Source organism: Emiliania huxleyi (genome assembly GCF_000372725.1).
Source record: "Emiliania huxleyi CCMP1516 unplaced genomic scaffold EMIHUscaffold_340, whole genome shotgun sequence".
In the NCBI taxonomy this organism is placed as follows: Eukaryota; Haptophyta; order Isochrysidales; family Noelaerhabdaceae; genus Emiliania; species Emiliania huxleyi.
Window position 1 is genome coordinate 58,280 of NW_005199442.1, and position 16,775 is coordinate 75,054.

Below are 16,775 nucleotides of genomic sequence, written 5' to 3' on the forward strand. Positions count from 1 at the left end.
TGAGTTATAGATGTATATAAAGGAAGTGTGAGATAGTCATATGTACAGGATCTCTTTATGGGGATGGCGTGGGAGTGTCTTTATCGATGGGAGGTTGCACGTGGTCTCCCTCCATCTACCTATCTCTCTCTCTCTCTCTCTCTCTCTGTCTCTCTCTCTCTCTCTCTCTCTCTCTCTCTCTCTCTCTCCCTCCCCCTCTCTCTCTCTCTCTCTCTCTCTCTCTCTCTCTCTCTCTCTCTCTCTCTCTCTCCCCACCCCGGGCCAGCTGCACGCATGCTCGGTGACATCTCTTCACCTTCACACTGGTCGAGTCATAGGTGACGCGAGGGCGCTCACTTAATTGATTAATTCACTCATTAATTCCTTAATTGCGTACCGTATTCCGGGTAATCTTAATTATTAATCATCGGGCGGGGCGCGGCGCGGCGGCTGCGCGAGGCGGCGGCGCGGCGCATCGGCGGGCGGCGCGGAGCGGGGCGGCGAGACCATCTGTACTGAACGGACCAGCTAGCTGGTCTTTGAGTCGGCGCAATGGTAGCGCCGCCCTCGACTCAAGGGGCTGCCTTCCACCCGCCGCTGCTCAGGCCGGGGGAGGGGGGGAAACCTCCTGTTCCTCGCGGAACGGGAGCGGGCCCCTCCTTGCCCGGTCTGCGAAGCAGGGCGGTGGTCGTGCCATCTCCGCTTCACAACGACCACGCCGCAATCGTCGCCGGCGCGCGACACGTTTCCGTTGGCGGGACTGTCCTGGTCGAGAGTGTGTGCCGCTGAGGCGGGACCACTCGGGGACAGTGCTGACGGGACGCGGCTCGAAGGGCGTGGCTCCGCAGCGCGGCTGGCACTCGTCGCAGAGGCCTCACCTTCGAAAAGTCGGGCATGGCTCCACCCGCAACTTTGTCGCTAACACGCGCGCACAGCCGAGCCTGCGGCGGGCGCGCTGCGGCCGCACGTCTACTTCGTCATAGTGCCACGACGTGCGGCCTAGATTTAGCCCACGCGCTCAACTTGCATACGCTCATACATTGGACTGTCATCGCCTGTGAGTGCGAGAAGGGCTAGCAGTAGGCAGCTAGCCCATGAGGAGCGCGTCCATAGACACCTCACTAGACCCCACATACGGTCTCGTCCGTGCCTCGCAGGCCGGTGAGATTGCTAGAGGTGGAGCAAACTGCTCTAGCCTCACATATCACTTCCTGTCGTCTGTTGTTTGAGTTGTTTGAGTTGTGCCCTTGTTTGTGCCCTTGGCACCGTGGAGTGCTGGGGGGGGCGACAGGGAGGATGTGGCCCTGAGTTATGTGTACGCCGACTCAGGGTGTGTGGCAGCCAGCTGGCTGTGTGTCTTGTGAGCTTGTTTGTGTCTGTGTGTCGCTCGTGCGTGTCGTCATCATCTGTCTAGCGTCCACCCATACCGCGTTGGTGTCCAGTCCGAGCCTGGCTGTTCTTCACCTTACTACCTACCTACCTGGGTGTCTGTCTACTTGCAGCCTGCTGTGGGAACCAACATACAGCTGACGCAGTCTCGCCGAGGCTCGCCCCAGCAGGGTTGACTCGGCCAGACAAAACCCCGAGAGGCGTGGGAGTACCTCGCCATGTGTCTGTGTCACTTTGCTTTTTTTTGGTTTCATTCAGATTACCCGGTTTTTGTCCTTTTTGAGATGCGCCTCGCAGATCACCCAGCGTTTTTCAGATCACCCGGCGTCTGCGACCTTTTGCCTCGCAGATCACGGCGAAATGTCGTTTCCAGTTACCCGGGGAGCGAAATTTCTTTTTCCAGATCACCCGGTAGTGGGATGCGCCGGGTAATCTGAAAGAGTTGTACGGATTCACGACTGCGTCATTCAAGCAAACGCGAGGCCGGGGATTCCGAGTCGCGACTGGGAGCTCTCCTTAGGACACGCAGGTGCTCGCTCTCTGTCCGGACGAGGTTCACGCTGAGTCCGGCCTTTGCGCCTAGCTAGGCAGCCGTCCGTGTCCGGGTAAGCTGAAACGAGAAATTTTGCCCGAGCGGGTAATCTGAAAGAGAAAGGTATGTTAGCCGCCGGGTGATCTCGACGAGAAATTTGGCCGACCGGGTAATCTGCCCTGAGAAATTTTAGCGACCGGGTAAGCTGAAACCAAGACACAGAGCTCACACAGGATCACAGCGGGAGGAAAGCGGCGAGTCGCAATTCCAGGGGTCGTTGTTGCTTTAGGTTTGTTGTTGGCAAGTCTGTCACTGATCTGAGTTCTCCATAATGCATAAAGCATAATACTGGCCTCCCCGTGTTTGTAGCCTGGCGTTTGTGCCCCGTTTGTGCCGCGTCCCGTGCCCCCGAGTTCATTTTACTCCACAATACTTTTGCAGGGTAGTACCGCAGCTGTGAATGAAGCACCAGCAGCGCCGTTCTTCACCTTCCAATCAATCAAGTGCTCGTACCTCGCTCGTTGGCGCTGAGGGCTCGGTCGGTGCCTCGGTCGGCGGAAGTAGTTAGAGCTAGAGGGAGCCGCCGGGCCAAGGGATCCCCCCCTCACCTCTTGGGGGCAAGCTGGCGGTGAAACGTAAAAAGACTGCATACTCCCCCCCCCCCCCCCCCCCGGGGGGCTATAAAGTGTGTGTGGTCCGCCGGCGGGCGGCGGCGTCCCCCCTCGCGGCGGCTCAACGCATTCGGCGCCGCCGGCACGACGACGCAATTGACGGCAAGTAAGTAGGAGGTTGTAAGGTGAGTGAGGCTGCCCCCCGCACACGAGAGCATTGAGGTTCGACTGAAGGTGAGTAGCGAGAAGCAAAGGCTTTACCTCGAAAAATTCGTAGACAAGCGCGTCCGTGTGGTAGCCCAGGGCAAGGTCGTCGCCGCCGAGCTACCACACGGGGGGCGCATTTTCGCAGTCCGCATGAGCGCTTCTGGCGATGCCCTCGATGCGTGCGAGGGGAGAGCGAGAGAGAGATTTTGTTGCGAGGGGTGCCACGAGAAGGGAAAGAAGGAGCGGATTTTGTTTGTTGTGTGCACATGCACATGCACAAGCGCATGTGCAAGAATGAACAACAAACAAAATCCTCAACAAGGCTCAAGGGGCACGGGAAACACCCAGAAAAAGATCGGCCACGCACCGAGCTCAAGCTCTCTCACATCCACCTTCACGGACCAAGCTCTCTCTATCTCTCTTCCGTCTCTCCCTCCCTCCCTCTCTCTTTTCACCCCCCCCCCCCCACAGAAAAAGAAAATCGCCGATAGCAGGTTGGTCTTACACATCGCCGCCCTCCATTCGACCTCATCTGCCGCCCTGGCCTCCTGGCCTCCTCCGCCGTCGCCGCTGCCGACCCCGCCGCCTCGCCTCCGCCGTCGTCGCCACACCCCACTGACAAATGCAGGGCTGTCAGGCCTGCGCGCTTGAGCGCCGCTTCGGCTCGCCGCTCCATTGCCCCGGCTGCAGGCGACTCTTGGCTGCTGCGAACGGCGATTCGCTCTCTCCGCACCGCGAGACCCGGCCAGCGACTTTCCTCACTGGCCTCTGCGACGGCCACGGCTACGCACGTGCCATACAGATTCAGCTCCAGCCCGCTGCCGCTGCGCCGCTGCTGGAGAAGCTTGAGCTCTTCAGGAATAAAATCCAGCTCTGGTTGCACGGTGCGATGCACGTCTACTTTTCGGGCGAGACCGAGGTATTGGTGCTGATCGCGTTTGACGTGGCTGCCGACGCAGCCGACCTCGAAAAGGAGAAGGTCATCAGCCGAGCCTGGAACCGGCTCTCCTACCTGTTTGCCGCTCCTCCCAACGTGCTCGGCTCGGGTCCCATCTTGTGGTGCGCCTCCACACCCCAGGGCAGCTGCACACACACAGGGCACAACACAGCGACGCTGTCACTGTTCCTCAGCTTACCCGGCGCCGTGCCCTCTAGGAGCTTCGGCGAAGACCCCGGCCGGCGCGCGCCAGCGCGGCTCCGCGTCGAGGTGCGGGCGTATCTTCTCACCGTCACACGGCCACTCAATCCTGTTCATACCGTATTCGACTCATATCTGTTGAACATCTGGACTCGAGCATTTGATGTTCTATGGATGTTCTATGGATGACGATGCTCTATGGATGACGAGCGTGCGCGAGGTCCCTCAGTCTTCCTCAGCCTACCAGCGCCTCTCCACCACCCCCCACACACACCTGCTCTGATGACACTTCCCCCTCCTCGCCTCCGAGCTCCGTCGCCACGCCCTCTGCGTGTCTCACGCCTCAGCGCGCAACACGCAGACGCTCCTCACGGCGGGCGGCCGCTCCCTCACTGCCGAGGCCGAGCGATCCGCCCTCGCCGCCGCCTCCGCCTCGGTCGCCTCGCTGCTCGCGCTGGACGGCCTTACCAGCGTGCGCGTTTGCCGGGCGGGGCGGGGCTACCTCCTCGTGGCTGGGTTTGAGTCGCCGCAGGCTGAGGCGGCGGCTGCCGCCTCAGCCGCGTGGCGCGCCTTTGGCGGTCTCGCGGCCGGCACGGCACGCCGCCCGCACTCTGGGAAGTTGGTCTGGTCGGGGGGGTGGTCAGCGTACACGACCGAGCGGATCGGGCACGCCGCGCCGCCGCCCAGCCACGCCGGCGGCGGCTGGCTCTCGCTGCGCGGGAGAGTGTGCGGCGTGTCCTCGGCCTTTTGTGCGGGTTGCCGGCAGCTAGTCGCCGGCCGCCGGCTTCAGCTGCTCGCCTGTTTGCGCTCCTGCGTTGCGACAGACGCTAGGACCGACGCGCTCATATTCGTTGTGGTGGCGTGCGTGGTCACCGCGTCGGCGCAGGTGACGCATCGGCGGCTGGGCACTAGGCGGCTGGCCCTGGCGATCCACGGGCTGCTGCGGCGGTAGCGCGGCTCGCAGCGCATGGGCCCGCGCGACAGCACAAGCCGGTCATTAAGTGGGTAGGAACTCTATTTGTAGAACACCCAGCTGCGCTTGTACCACGTACCAGGTAGCATGTTCGGCATGTGAGTGTTTGTTTTTGGTGGCGTTGACAAAAGTTGCATAATTATGATACAAAACAAGCTCTGTCCTCTCTGTACTCTGAGAGCTCTGTACATTTTCATTTCACATTTGAGAAAAAAATGTATTTGTACATTGTACTTTACTCTCTAGCCAAAAACTGGCGCGATTCGAGAGAGGGACGGGTTGAGATCAAGCCGAAAGCCGCGAGCTCTCTCTCGCGAGTGATGGGACTCACAGAAGTCAGAACCCGTCAGCAGTGTCTTGCATGCTGCTTGGTGGCTATGGCAGTGGTGTACAGTGACTCCTCGAGCTCCTTTTGCGCAAACTCGTCCTGTGCGATGCATGCTTCGCCCCACACGTCATCAAGCATGGACTCGTCAGGAAAGTTGGAGAGGAGCGCGCGCGAGGGCCGGTGTTTGAGCGCCTCCGCCTGCCACGTAGAGCTCTGGCAAGCCGTCTGAAAGTAGCCGTCTGAGATGATGTCGCCCGTGGAGGGTCGACACACAGCTCGCTCTTCCAGCATCCACAGCAGCAGACGGGTAAGATCGTCGGACCATTCCCCGACAATCTCTGCGTGCCTCGCATGCACGATATTTCGCAGGATCTCTGGCACGTCGGGGCCGCTGAAGGCGTGGCCGAGCATCATCATCTCAAAGAGGGTCACGCCCAAGCTCCAGATATCGACGCTCTTGGAGTAGGGCTGGCCCATGTGAACCTCGGGCGCGATGTAGAGGGGCGAGCCGCACTGCGTGTGCGGCTGAGCGCCGGTGACGCCGGTGACGACCTCTTTCGACAGGCCGAGGTCGCCCAGCTTTGCCGCGCCTCGGGAGATGAAGATGTTCTGTGGCTTGATGTCGCGGTGAAGGACCTTGAGGGTATGCAGCAGGTCGAGGGCGGAGACGAGCTCGCACAGCCAGCGCTGCACAACCCTCTCGCTGAACTGCACGCCGGTCTGCCTCTGGCTCGCGATGAGCTGCGCGAGGTCCCCCTGTTCGCAGTGCTCCATGATGATGAAGAGGTGCATCCCATCCTGGAAGGACTGCGGAGCATGATGGGTGTGAGCGTGACATCTGACGGGAACGAGTTTCCGCCGCGCCACAGTTACCTGCCGGAAGCGCACGAGGTGGGGGTGGTTGTAGCGGCCCAGGACCTCCATGTTTGCAATCTCTCGCCGCAGCGCGACCGCCTCAGAAGAGGAGAGGTGCGAGTACGGCTGCACTTTCGCCACGAGCGCGAGCTCACCACGCCTACGCACCAGGCGACTGGGGCGAGCTGTGGGGCGAGGGTGGTGACTGCTAGGTGTCAGCCAGAGGGGCGCGGCCTCACGACAAAGGCCTTGCCAAATTCGCCGCTGCCAAGTTGGCCAGCGAGCTTATAACCCTGCTGCTGCAACTTGGTTTGGAACGACGCGGGCACGTCCTCGCAACGAGGCATTGCGCGCGCCTTCTCGCCGCCCCTCTCTGCCACCTGCCGCGTCCCGCCCGAGCCTGCCCGTCGCGGCAACGGACCTACAAACGCTTGATGCTGGTCAAACCGGTCACGCGACTTTTACTTGTCCCCCCAAGTTCTCGGCGACCACGGCGCGACCAAACATGCAGGCCGAAGCTGAATTGCGCCGCCTCGCGAGCAACGGGGGGCCGCTGGAGGCGCGTGCGCCGTACGGACTGCCACCACCAGCCACACAATATCTCACTCAACAAAATCTGTCCTCTAGGCGGTGCAGCTTCTCTGCAGCCAACGCGTGGACCCCAATGCCGTCGACTCTTGTGGGACAAGTGCGCTCATGTGCTGTGCATATGCCGCTGGCGGCGCAGCAGTGGCCGACATGTTGCTTCTCGCGGGCGCAGACATTGGTTTACGAAACAGGCACGGGCAAACGCCCCTGATGTGGGCGGCCCGATTTGCCAACCAGCCCCTTCTTGCGCAGCTCCTGCGCGCTGGCGCAAATCCACACGCTTGCTGCTGCAGAGGCTTCCGAGCCATTGACTATGCGCGAGCCCTCGGACATGCGAGCGTCGTGGCCGCGTTTGGCGAGCCCGACTGGGTGGGGTTGCTCCCGCAGCCAATTCGCAGTCCGGTGTTGAACCTCTTGCAGGGCCTCAAGACCCGGCTCAAGGAGAGGAAGATCCGGCCGATTGAGAGGCGGGAGCAGGAGAAGCCGCGCCCAGATTCTCGACCCTGGGGGCCTGCGGCCCCGTTTGCCACCGCCGCCGATCACAATGCGCACCACCCTATGCTTCAGCTTCCATCCGACCTCTTGCTGCACGTGCTGATGCTCGTGGGGCCGCAAGTCGCGTCGAACGGAAAGCGGATCTGCAGAGGGATGCGCCAAACGTGCCAGGCGCTGCCCTTCCAGTTCCAAAGCCTCGCCGTGCTCTACCCGCCCACGGCAAGGTCGCGGAGCGCGCTCTCTCCAGAGCGCTCCCTCCCCGTGAGACTGTATCCGGGGCGCGCGTTTTGATTCTGGCTAGTGCCATTTCACTCTGACACGCTAATCTTGAAAACGCCTCCAACGGAGCTCCGTGTTGCTTCCAGCGCCCTCCCCCGCGCTCCCTGCGGCCATGGCCGATGCTCCTAGTATGATAGGTCATCTGGCTACCGCGAGAGCGACCCAACTCGTCGACATCGTCCGATGGTTGTGCCTCAAAGTCAGCCTCCGGAGGCTATCGTGGGGTCGAGCCGGCAGTAGCCGTGACATGTGGTTCCACCACCCCTCGTAGGCTTTGCCTCTGACCGCCACCGTTCCCAGGCTGCCTAATGGGATGGAAAGGAAGGCTCGGCGAGCGTATAGAAGCGTGCTCGACCTCGTCGTGGCAGCCTGCACGGCAGCGCTGGCGGGCGAGATGAGCGTCATGCCACCTGACCCGAGACGGGTCGCAGGCGTCGTACCGAGCGCGTCGAGACCGTGTCCTGATGTGATCTGCACGGGTGAGTCACGTCGGCGTCAAAGGAGCGACGTGCGACCTGTCAGAGCTTGATCTCCGATCTCAGCGGCGTCGAGTCGTCTCCGGCGGCGACAATTCGGTACCTCCCCAGGACGCGCAGAGGCAGCTGCGACCCCGCCAAGTGGACGGGGGCACTCCGCGCCACCTGCCGAGTGCCCCCGTCCACTCGGCGGGGTCATAGCTGCCTCTGGAAGGCACCGAGAGGTACCAAATGGCGCAAATGACCAAAATCAAAGTTTTGTAACGCGAGCTGTGCCACAGTGAAATGGCACTAGCCTCTGCTTTTTTTTTGCTTCGCGCCGGCCGAGTTTCCCAGAGTGTCTGACTGACTCACGGCCTGTTCTCTGTCGGCGAAGCGCGGGTGTTTCGAGCGCGGTTCTGGAGAAAAAGAAAATCGAAAATTTCTAGTGCATCTAGGCCCTGAAGCGCGGTTAGATCAAAAAGAAAACACGAATTCTTAACAGTATATGAACGTTCATCGTGCTTATCCGTTCTTCTGCGCTACGCCGTCGTAGCCCTTCTTCCTCTCCTTGGCGTTGCGAAGCCCCTTGGGCTTCGCCGGCGACTTGACGGCCTTGACCGGGGTCAGCTCCGGCCTGTACTCGTAGACGGTGCAGGGCTTGTTGCGCGGGCCCGCCTCCACCTTCACAACGCCTCCTTCCTCCTTTGTGACTGTCACGGAGGCGCCAGCTGCGATCTGGCGCGCAGCAGGCGAGGCGGCCAGTGCAAGGCTGCCAACACTGAACGCCTCGACTGCGCCGTCCTCGAACTGCACATACGCCCTGCGTCCGCCTCTCGGCACCTTGACCACCGTGCCTGACTGGCCCAAGCGAGCCGGGTGCTTGAGTGCTACAAACTGCGGGTTCCTTGAATAGGCCAGGGTGTTGCTGACATGCGAGAAGCCCCTGGTTTTACTTTCGCCCGGCAGAAGGCTCTCGTCCAACACGTGGCCCATCTCCTTCAGCACGGCGATCACATCGTGAGCGGTGCCCTGCTGGTTGGGCAGCCGCTGCATCGCGCTGGTGACTTCGTCCACCCAGTTGATGCTCAGGTCCCGCGGCACGCCAGCCTTCCCTTGGCCCATCGGCGCGACCTTTGGATTCATCAGCTGCCGGCCTCGGTTTTTGACTGCGTTCTCGCCTCGCCCCAGCGAGCGTGCGATGCTGCTGTACGCCTCTCCTCCCGCCCTCCGCCGCTTGATCGCTGCATCCTCCTCCTCGCTGTAGTTGCCCACGCCGGGCTTGAGGCCCGACCCCTCGAGCACCTTGACCTTGCGCTTCAGCAGCCGAGACACGCGCGTCCACCGCTCCCGCTTATGACCGCCATTGCTCAAAAACGAGAGGTGAAGCAGGTTCCCGCGTCTTTGCGCCCGCCGCAGGCGAGCCTTCGGCCGCAGGTGCTCCGGTGGCGCAGCGCCGGCGGCAACGAAGGTGACTGTTGCCTCGTGCTTGACGTCAGGTATTGTCCGCCTTGTGTACTCCACGCGGTTGCCGTCGAAGAAGCAGCTAGAACTCATGGGACGCGAGCAGGACGCGAGGCCGCCGATTTTCATGCAAAAAGAAAAAATCGCGAGAATATGCAATTTCCGCGTTTCATAACATCGAAGGCTAAGCTCAAAAGAAAAAACCCAGTTTGCGGGACCTGGGGCAGCAACCAACAACCTACAGGCAGATCGCTTTCTTTTTGGGCGACAAGCGCCCGACTGCTGCTGCGTTTGGACTCGGACACTTCGACACTGGACCTGTAGGTCTGCCGGTCGGTCGCTCAACCGCTTGTGGGCGGAGCCGGCATGACCGTCGCCGCGGTGGCCGTGCTGGGCCGTGACGAGGCGCGCACTCACGTCGCCGCCGGCCACAGCACTGACCCACAGCGATCTGTTTAGCCGCGCGCTTCTCCCGCGCGCGCGCTACTCGCTCGTGGCCGCGCGCCATGCCCTAAACTGAGCGCGCGTCGGCACTGGCGTCGCTTCAGCAGACCCCTAGACGGCAAGGAGCCGAACCCACCGGCGCCGCCTGACGCTGGCAAATAGTTTTCCGCGAAGTGTCTTGCGACGCCGCGCCAACAACCACAACACACGCGCCTACAACCATGAAGGTGATCATCCTCACCACGTCAGCCGATAAGATGGGCGACCACCCCACCGGCGCTTGGAGCGAAGAGATCACCGGTCCTTACTATGCATTCGTCGACGCGGGTGCCGACGTTACCATCGCGTCAGTTTCTGGAGGGCCTGTTCCGATTGACGCCGGAAGCCTCTCTGACGCCTTCAAAACGGAGAATGACAAGCGGTTCGAGTCCTCTGGCGACATCTCCAAGCTCGAGACCTCGGTGCCGCTTTCCTCCGTCGAGGTCGGCGAACTTGACATCCTGTTCCTCGCGGGCGGGCATGGCACGTGCGCGGACTTTGCCGATGGCGCTGTGCCCAAGCTGGTGACAGACGCCTACGCCGCTGGCAAGGTGGTTGGCGCCGTGTGCCACGGGCCGACGGGCCTCGTCAACGCCAAAGATGGCGACAAGCCGCTGGTCGCCGGCAAGAAGATTGCAGCTTTCTCGGACGTCGAGGTGGGAGCCGGCGGCCCCAGCGCCGCGGCTCACAGCACCCCTGAGGCTTCCTCGGCCCCGCTGCCGCAGGAGGGCCAGGTGCAACTCACCGAGAAGGTGCCGTTTCTGCTCGAGGCCAAGATGAAGGAATTGGGCGCCGAGTACGTGCCGTCGGAACCCTGGTCAGAGAATGCTATCGCGGACGGCAAGCTCGTGACCGGCCAGAACCCGCAGTCGTCGGTCAAGTGCGCAAAGCTGTGCCTGGAGGCGGCGAAGTAAGCACAGCTCCCGGATTGTTGATAGAGCGTGCTCTGTATACGGTCGTGCCCGCGAGAGAGATACGTAAGTGGGGCAGAGACGAAGGCCGCGCGCGCAGACCCGATGCCGGCCGCCGCAAACCATGTGTACGTATTGCATGCGCCTCTGAGACGTCTTTTTGTTTTTGTTTTGTTATTTGTGTGTTTAAACCTATCCGCGTGCCACCGGCACCGTCCAACCCCCCACGATGCACGAAAAGCGCCAGTGCGCGGAGACTCTACACATCGATGGCAACTGAGAACTGTAAGAGAGTGAGAGAGAGAAGGGAGAAACAGATCGTCTCTGCCCAGCCCTTTGGAGTGTGAAGGCTTCGCAGCCCTCCGGTCTACTAGCCGCGACCTCCACCGCTCCTCGCTCCACAGACTCGCCTAGCACCCGGTGAGGCGCGGAATGAGGTGCAGCATCGACTCGCGCTGGATGTTGTAGTCGGAGAGCGTGCGGCCATCCTCGAGCTGCGCCCCGCCGAAGATCAGGCGCTGCTGGTCGGGTGGGACGCCCTCCATGTCCTGGATCTTCGCCTTGACGTTGTCGACCGAGTCGGACGGCTCGACCTCGAGCGTGATTGTCTTGCCGGTCAGATCCTTGATGAAGATCTGCACGCCGGACGCACGCACGCGCCGCGGCGGCGGCGCGACCGCGGGCGGCGCGTCGGCCTGGCGGCGGCGCCCGGAGGGCCAGCCCGTGAGAGGCGCGCCGAAATCGGCGCGGAAGAGGGCGACGGTGCGGCGAAGGCGAGCGTCACGGGCGGCGGCATCGTCACCGCCGTGCGGGTCGTGGTGGATGAACCCGCCGGCGCCGAGCATCGCCTCGCAGGCCGCCGTGTAGGCGCGGGTGTCGAGAATGTGCGCGTGCCACACCTCGTCGACGCGTGGTGAGGGAGATAGGAGCACGGCGTCAAAGTCAGAGGTGGCCGCCTTGAGCGCGAGAAACTTCTTGTAGTCCTCGAGAAGCGCCGCTGATGCGCCGGCGTCGCGCGCGAGGGCGGTGAAGTCGATGGAGCCGAGGCGCGCGAGGGCTGTGGGCGCGTCCATGTGAGCAAGGGACCGGCAGCGAGTTGGAGTGTTGGTCTCGCCCGCAAGTTGGAGTTGTGCGGGGTTTTTCTTTCAGCGGCGCTGCGCTGGTCTACAAACAGAGCAAATGGATGGCGTGGGAGACATCACGGCATTTCTCACCAAGCTCGGCTCGAGCAGCGCGTGCAGGCTGCCGTAGAGGCGCCGGCCGTCGTCCCACGCACCCCAGCCAGCTACTTCGGCGTGTCCCCCACACCCACGCGCAGAGACGCACACTTGTCGCACGTTTCTGGCCACTGCACGGGCCTTTGGCCCGCACGTGCAGCCGACGGCACCTCTCCGTTCACCGACCCCTCTCGCCGCGGCGCCGCGGGGCGTTATAGCTGGGCCCTGTGGGGCCGTCGACTCTAGCAGCGGCGATTCTCTCTCGGCGGAGCGCGTCCGCCCGCCGACCACGCCAAGCTGGTGCTCAGCGAGCTCTTCAACGCGGGGCTGTCGACGGCGCCCCTCTCGGTGAGCGGTGAGCCTCCGCTGCGACGCGAGCAGCGGAAGACCCCGCAGGCGGATCGCTCCCTACGACCAGTTCTCCCTTCTCTTCTTAACCAAAGCTCATCTCCCCTCGCCGCACACCGCGCCAGCTGCGGAACAATTCGAGGCTGGCACGATCTCCAGCGCAATCCGGTAGAGGTGGACCATCTGCCGAATCACTTGGCTCTCCTGCAGGCCCTCTCTCTGGTTGTTGACCTGGGACCAATAGCTCTTGCACGCGTCTTCCTCGCTCCGCGCTTGCGTTCGCCTGCCGTGCGCATGCACGGTCCCGTTGGCCAGGAAGCCTCTCAAGTTGGGCGCCAGGCGCCGGACCGCCTCGATGAAACCCTCGAACTGCTCGGTGACACCGACCAGAGCAAAGCTATACCGAAGGTTGTACGCCGCCTGAGCCTCGAGCGCCTGCACCGAGGCGCCGGCGAGGAAGCGGGCCTCGCAGTCCACGCCGCACAGCCGCAGTGTCACCGCGTCGGAGATGGAGGCGCCGTCGCTCCGCGGCTTCCCTGCCCACATGTCGACCTGGCGCGGGTCGGTGCACGAGTAGTTCCGCCTGTGGTAGCCGAAAAAGTAGAAGATGCTCGCGAGGTGCGTCCACGGGCTGCGGAGCATGGTGATCCGAGCGACAGCCTGCCTCCCGAGGGCCTCGTACAGCGGGCCCCAGTTTCTCTCCAGGTCGCCGCTCCATCGCGAGTTTTGCCGCGCGAGGAGCGTGCTGACAGCGGGCGAGGCGGCGCTGCGCCTCATTCTTTGTGGCCAATGCTCGGGTGGGGAGAGGGCCGTGAAGCCCCGCCGTTCGCGCACCTTATCAAAGACATCTGGGCCTCCGACGTCGCTCCCATTGAGACGCAGAGGCTGCGCCGCCAACGCCCTCTCATCAAAGAGGGCGTAGCCGCTCGCGAGCACAGGGAGGACGGCCTCCACCCCTCTGAAGTCGGTGGGAAGGCGGGGCGGCGCCAGCGCTGTGGCGTGGGCATCGGCGAGCTGAATCAGACCGGGCGTCTTCGCTCCAAGCCAGCTCAGCTCGCTGCCTACCCTATAGTGACCCATGTGCACGATGGGGATCGGAGGCGGCGAGGCGTTGACGAGGGCGCTCTCCATCGCGTCAGCTGTTGCTCGAAGCCGGCATGCGCCCAGCACCGCCAGCGGCGAGAGAGCAGGGCAGACGATGTGTGGCTCGAATGTCCGCTCGGGAGTCGCGACCATTCGATGTCGGTTTGAGTTCCCCACCGTAACCCCGCCCTCGTTGAGGCAGCCTGTCCATTGCGGCAACCGCCGGGCGGAGCATTCCTGAAGACCCCAGAAGCCGCGCCGCACCGAGCCGCCTCCAGTCTTACCAATGTGAACGAAGATGAAGAGCGAGGGTGGCGACGGTGACTCGCCCAGCCGATGCCGTGCTGAGCGGGGTGGCATATATGTGTACCTCGTACTGCGGCGGGCGCTGTGGCGGCGCCGCATTCTTTCTTTTGCGGATTGGTTTATTTATGCGGCTCGTAAATTTCTTTTTAGTTTGGATTTTCAATCGCTGCCGGTAGGGATACCAGGGGCGCCGAGCCGAGAGACAAGACCGACAACAGAAGCCGCGTCGACCAACCGCCTCGTCCCCTCTTCATGCTGACGGCCGCAGGCACTCTCCTCGGTCTCATCGCGTGTGGCCAGTTCGGCACGATCCAAATTGATTGGGTGGCGGAGGGTAACGGCAAAACCACGCCACGGCTGGTCGGGCTGGAAAGTGGCAGCGAGGAGAGCGCGCAAAGAGACAGTGATGAGCGGAGCGGGCGGCGCTTGTTCAAGCTAGAAGACGGCAAATTCACAGAGATCGAGGTCGAGGAGCCGAGCGTCAGCGAGCGAGAGAAGAGGGACGCGGACGCGTTTGAGGAAGTCTGGTCGCGCGATTTTGCCGAGATGCCACAAAGCGAGTGGTTTGCTGCGAGCGAGACGCCGCGTGGGGAGTTGCCGCCGAGCGCGGCCCTGTGGGGGCTGCGAGTCGGTGCCGTATATAGGCACTCGCTGACGGGCTCGCGCGGAGTGGTGATTGGATGGGACTACCGGCCGCGAGCGCCGCGCAAGTGGCTCACCGCCAACCTGCCGGGGCAGCGGTCGGCACGCGACCGCCTGCGGCGGCTCTACGCGCCCCACTACTCTGTGCTGGAGGAGACGCCTGCCGGAGCCTTCATGCAGCGTTACGTGGTGGCGCTGTGCCGCGAGGACGACCCGAGACCGTGCCTCGAGGTTGAGTCGCCCGCCAAACCGCTGTCGCACCCCGAGCTCGCGAAATACTTTGACGGCCTCGACCTGGCGCGCGGCTACCTCCCGAACGCGGCGCTGCGGGAGCGGTATCCGCACGACGCCGCGCCCGGTCCGGCCGGGGGCCCAGCGCACCATCGCGGACGCCCGGGCGAGAGCGAGGCCGCCGAGGAGGAGTTGCCCGGCGATCGCTGGAGCATCAAGAGTGTCAACCCGCGAACGAACAAGTGGACGGTGAACACCGGTGGTGGTGAGGAAGAGTTCGATGTCGCTTCTGTCAAGAAGGGGCTGCGTGAACGGCTCGAGGTGGACACCCGAACTGACGAGGAGCAGGAGCGCGCGCGGCTGGAGTGGCTCATGTACTACATCCTGAGCGACGACTGGGACGGCGCGGCCAGCATGGCGGTCGGCGAGGATGAGTGGGAGTTTATCATGGAGGCCATGCGCTGAGGCCTGAGGGAGGGTGTAGCCTGGGTGTAGAGTGTAGAGCGCTGTGGTGCTGTGAGATGCATGGAGCGCTTGTAGAGGGTTGTAGAGCTCCAGGAGAATTGCCAATCGCGGACATCGTTAGAGCTGTCAAACGTTACCTTTGGGCCTAACAGTTGCGCTAGTGTTGGCTGAAATCCTCAACGTTGTTCAAGTGTTCTCCTCAGCCCAAGCTGTTACTGTTTGTTACTGTTGTTACTGTTGTTCAGCGGCCAGCAAGCAGAAAATGCCCAAAAAATAAAAAACCGGGTAAATAAAACCCCCGAAAATACCCGGGGGTTTCCAGGTATTTCGGGTATTACCCGCACTGGACGCTGGGAGATCGTCGTGGGTCGCTGGTAGGCCTTCCTTATTGTTGTTCAGCTGGCCTAACGTTAGCTACTGCTGTTGGGGAGCCCAACTGTTGTTCTGTTGTTACTGTTAACACTAGCAACACTGTTCAGCTCTTAACGTTTGACAGCTCTAGCCCCCGGACATGTCTCTTCATGATGTCTCAAATATGAGGGGTTTTGACTCCTATACGGGCTCCTGACGCTATCTCTGGCAGCTCTAATGACCAAGATCAGTAGTGTTGTGATAGAGGGTGCCCATACTAGCGCAGGAGCTGCCACACTCGCCCGGACCGTCCCCTTCTGGGGCCGGTTCCGCAGGGCGCAGGCGCAGCCCGCGAGAGCCGGGCCGCGGGTGCCTACTGCCGAGTGCCACAAACTGCTCCGTCCCGCCATCACCTACAGGCTGTCTTGTGTGATGGTTAGGATGTCCAAACGCCACCATCTTGTGGCTCTTGCGACCTCAAACCCGCGTCCCGCGAGCCGGTATGGCCGGTGCGGGTCCTGTGACGACGACAGACGCCCGACCCCGAGGACCACGGGGTGAAGCTGAGCCGGAACGCGTCGACAAGTCTCGTCTGAGCCCGTGGCGGTCGCCGGCGGTGAGTCGCTCTTAGGCGTCGCCTCCGCAGCCTCAGATATCCGTCACGACACTCCATCACCCGCTCCGCGCTCCACAAGCCGATGCCTGTGTTCGCGCCCCGCTCGGCGGCACGCTCGCCCCCCGCTCGGCGGCGAGTTTGTGTCCGCTTTAGTAGCGCGCGCTAGCCTCTCGTCTACGGTCAGGCTCTAGCGGCCACACCCACCACAGCGGGTGCATGCAGCGCGGCCAGCCAAGTGGCCAGCCACATTGCACATGTACCAGCCTTCTCGCGCACACATGGACACTCGACAATAAAGCGTAAGCGATTTGGCCCTCACGGCAGCTCCGTCAAATAAGAAGCGAGCGAGGCAAACTATGCCATCCAAGCTCACGCTCCAACGTCGTGTAGTCGCGTACAGCGAAGGAGGGAGGGGAGGGGAGTGAAGAGCCGGCCGCCAGCCACCCGCCGCCAACGGGCCGCCGCCAGCGGGCCGCCGCCTTCCGCCGCCGCCTTCCGCCTTCGTGCGCGCGCCACACCGCCGCGCCCGCCCGCTTAGGCCATGCGCCCCTCGAGGTACTTCCAGACGACCGTGAACATGGACGCCTGGTGGCAAACAAGGAGGGCGGCACAAGGCCCGCCCCTCAGGCGATCTCGAGGTCTCGAGGTACTTCCACACGACCGTGAACATGACGCGCGGCCTCGGTAGCCGGGCTGTAGCCGGGCTGTAGCCGGGCTAGGCTGTAGCCGAGCTGTAGCCGAGATGAGACGAGTAGCCGAGATGAGCCGAGAGGTAGCCGAGCGACGCCTGCAGCGCGTTGGTGAGGACGCGGTACCTATCGCCGCAATC

At 62.7% G+C, this 16,775-nt stretch overlaps 7 protein-coding genes across 7 annotated transcripts in view; 4 read left to right on the top strand and 3 right to left on the bottom strand.

Annotated features, from left to right (window-relative positions):
- The first annotated feature begins 3,232 nt into the window (after window positions 1-3,232).
- On the top strand, window positions 3,233-4,090 carry EMIHUDRAFT_444592 (hypothetical protein). The gene has a single exon (XM_005773253.1). The coding sequence runs from the start codon at window positions 3,341-3,343 to the stop codon at window positions 4,043-4,045; it is 705 nt and encodes a 234-aa protein (XP_005773310.1). The 5' UTR covers window positions 3,233-3,340; the 3' UTR covers window positions 4,046-4,090.
- A 1,298-nt stretch (window positions 4,091-5,388) lies between these two features.
- EMIHUDRAFT_42564 (hypothetical protein) lies at window positions 5,389-6,072 on the bottom strand (the record flags this gene model as incomplete). The annotated part of the gene is made up of 2 exons (XM_005773254.1): window positions 5,389-5,964; window positions 6,031-6,072. Coding segments are annotated over 2 exons (618 nt in total), but the record flags the coding sequence as incomplete, so codon positions are not given.
- Window positions 6,073-6,708: 636 nt separating this feature from the next.
- EMIHUDRAFT_241697 (hypothetical protein) lies at window positions 6,709-7,412 on the top strand (the record flags this gene model as incomplete). The annotated part of the gene is made up of 2 exons (XM_005773255.1): window positions 6,709-7,319; window positions 7,397-7,412. The coding sequence occupies 2 exons, from the start codon at window positions 6,709-6,711 to the stop codon at window positions 7,410-7,412; spliced, it is 627 nt and encodes a 208-aa protein (XP_005773312.1).
- A 2,499-nt stretch (window positions 7,413-9,911) lies between these two features.
- On the top strand, window positions 9,912-10,907 carry EMIHUDRAFT_444594 (hypothetical protein). Its single transcript, XM_005773256.1, has 2 exons — window positions 9,912-10,432; window positions 10,502-10,907. Exons 1-2 carry the CDS (start codon window positions 9,959-9,961, stop codon window positions 10,688-10,690), a joined length of 663 nt encoding a protein of 220 aa, XP_005773313.1. The 5' UTR covers window positions 9,912-9,958; the 3' UTR covers window positions 10,691-10,907.
- Window positions 10,908-11,097: 190 nt separating this feature from the next.
- EMIHUDRAFT_75067 (hypothetical protein) lies at window positions 11,098-11,532 on the bottom strand (the record flags this gene model as incomplete). The annotated part of the gene is made up of 1 exon (XM_005773257.1): window positions 11,098-11,532. One exon carries the CDS (start codon window positions 11,530-11,532, stop codon window positions 11,098-11,100), a length of 435 nt encoding a protein of 144 aa, XP_005773314.1.
- Window positions 11,533-13,893: 2,361 nt separating this feature from the next.
- EMIHUDRAFT_458479 (hypothetical protein) lies at window positions 13,894-15,087 on the top strand (the record flags this gene model as incomplete). The annotated part of the gene is made up of 1 exon (XM_005773258.1): window positions 13,894-15,087. The coding sequence occupies one exon, from the start codon at window positions 13,894-13,896 to the stop codon at window positions 14,977-14,979; it is 1,086 nt and encodes a 361-aa protein (XP_005773315.1). The 3' UTR covers window positions 14,980-15,087.
- A 993-nt stretch (window positions 15,088-16,080) lies between these two features.
- The window catches only part of EMIHUDRAFT_458481 (hypothetical protein), a gene marked incomplete at its 5' end in the record, with an annotated part of 3,512 nt that continues 2,817 nt past the window's right edge, over window positions 16,081-16,775 (bottom strand). The window contains one exon of the mRNA XM_005773259.1: window positions 16,081-16,534. Within this exon, the coding sequence (XP_005773316.1) occupies window positions 16,481-16,534 (54 nt within the window). The 3' untranslated portion in view covers window positions 16,081-16,480. The remainder of the gene's footprint in view (window positions 16,535-16,775) is intronic.

Coding starts and splice junctions, on each gene's coding strand:
- EMIHUDRAFT_444592 (XM_005773253.1), top strand. CDS start 3,341: ATGCAGGGCTGTCAGGCCTGCGCGCTTGAGCGCCGCTTCGGCTCGCCG.
- EMIHUDRAFT_444594 (XM_005773256.1), top strand. CDS start 9,959: ATGAAGGTGATCATCCTCACCACGTCAGCCGATAAGATGGGCGACCAC. Junction 10,433..10,501: donor CAGCTTTCTCGGACGTCGAG/GTGGGAGCCGGC, acceptor CCGCTGCCGCAG/GAGGGCCAGGTGCAACTCAC.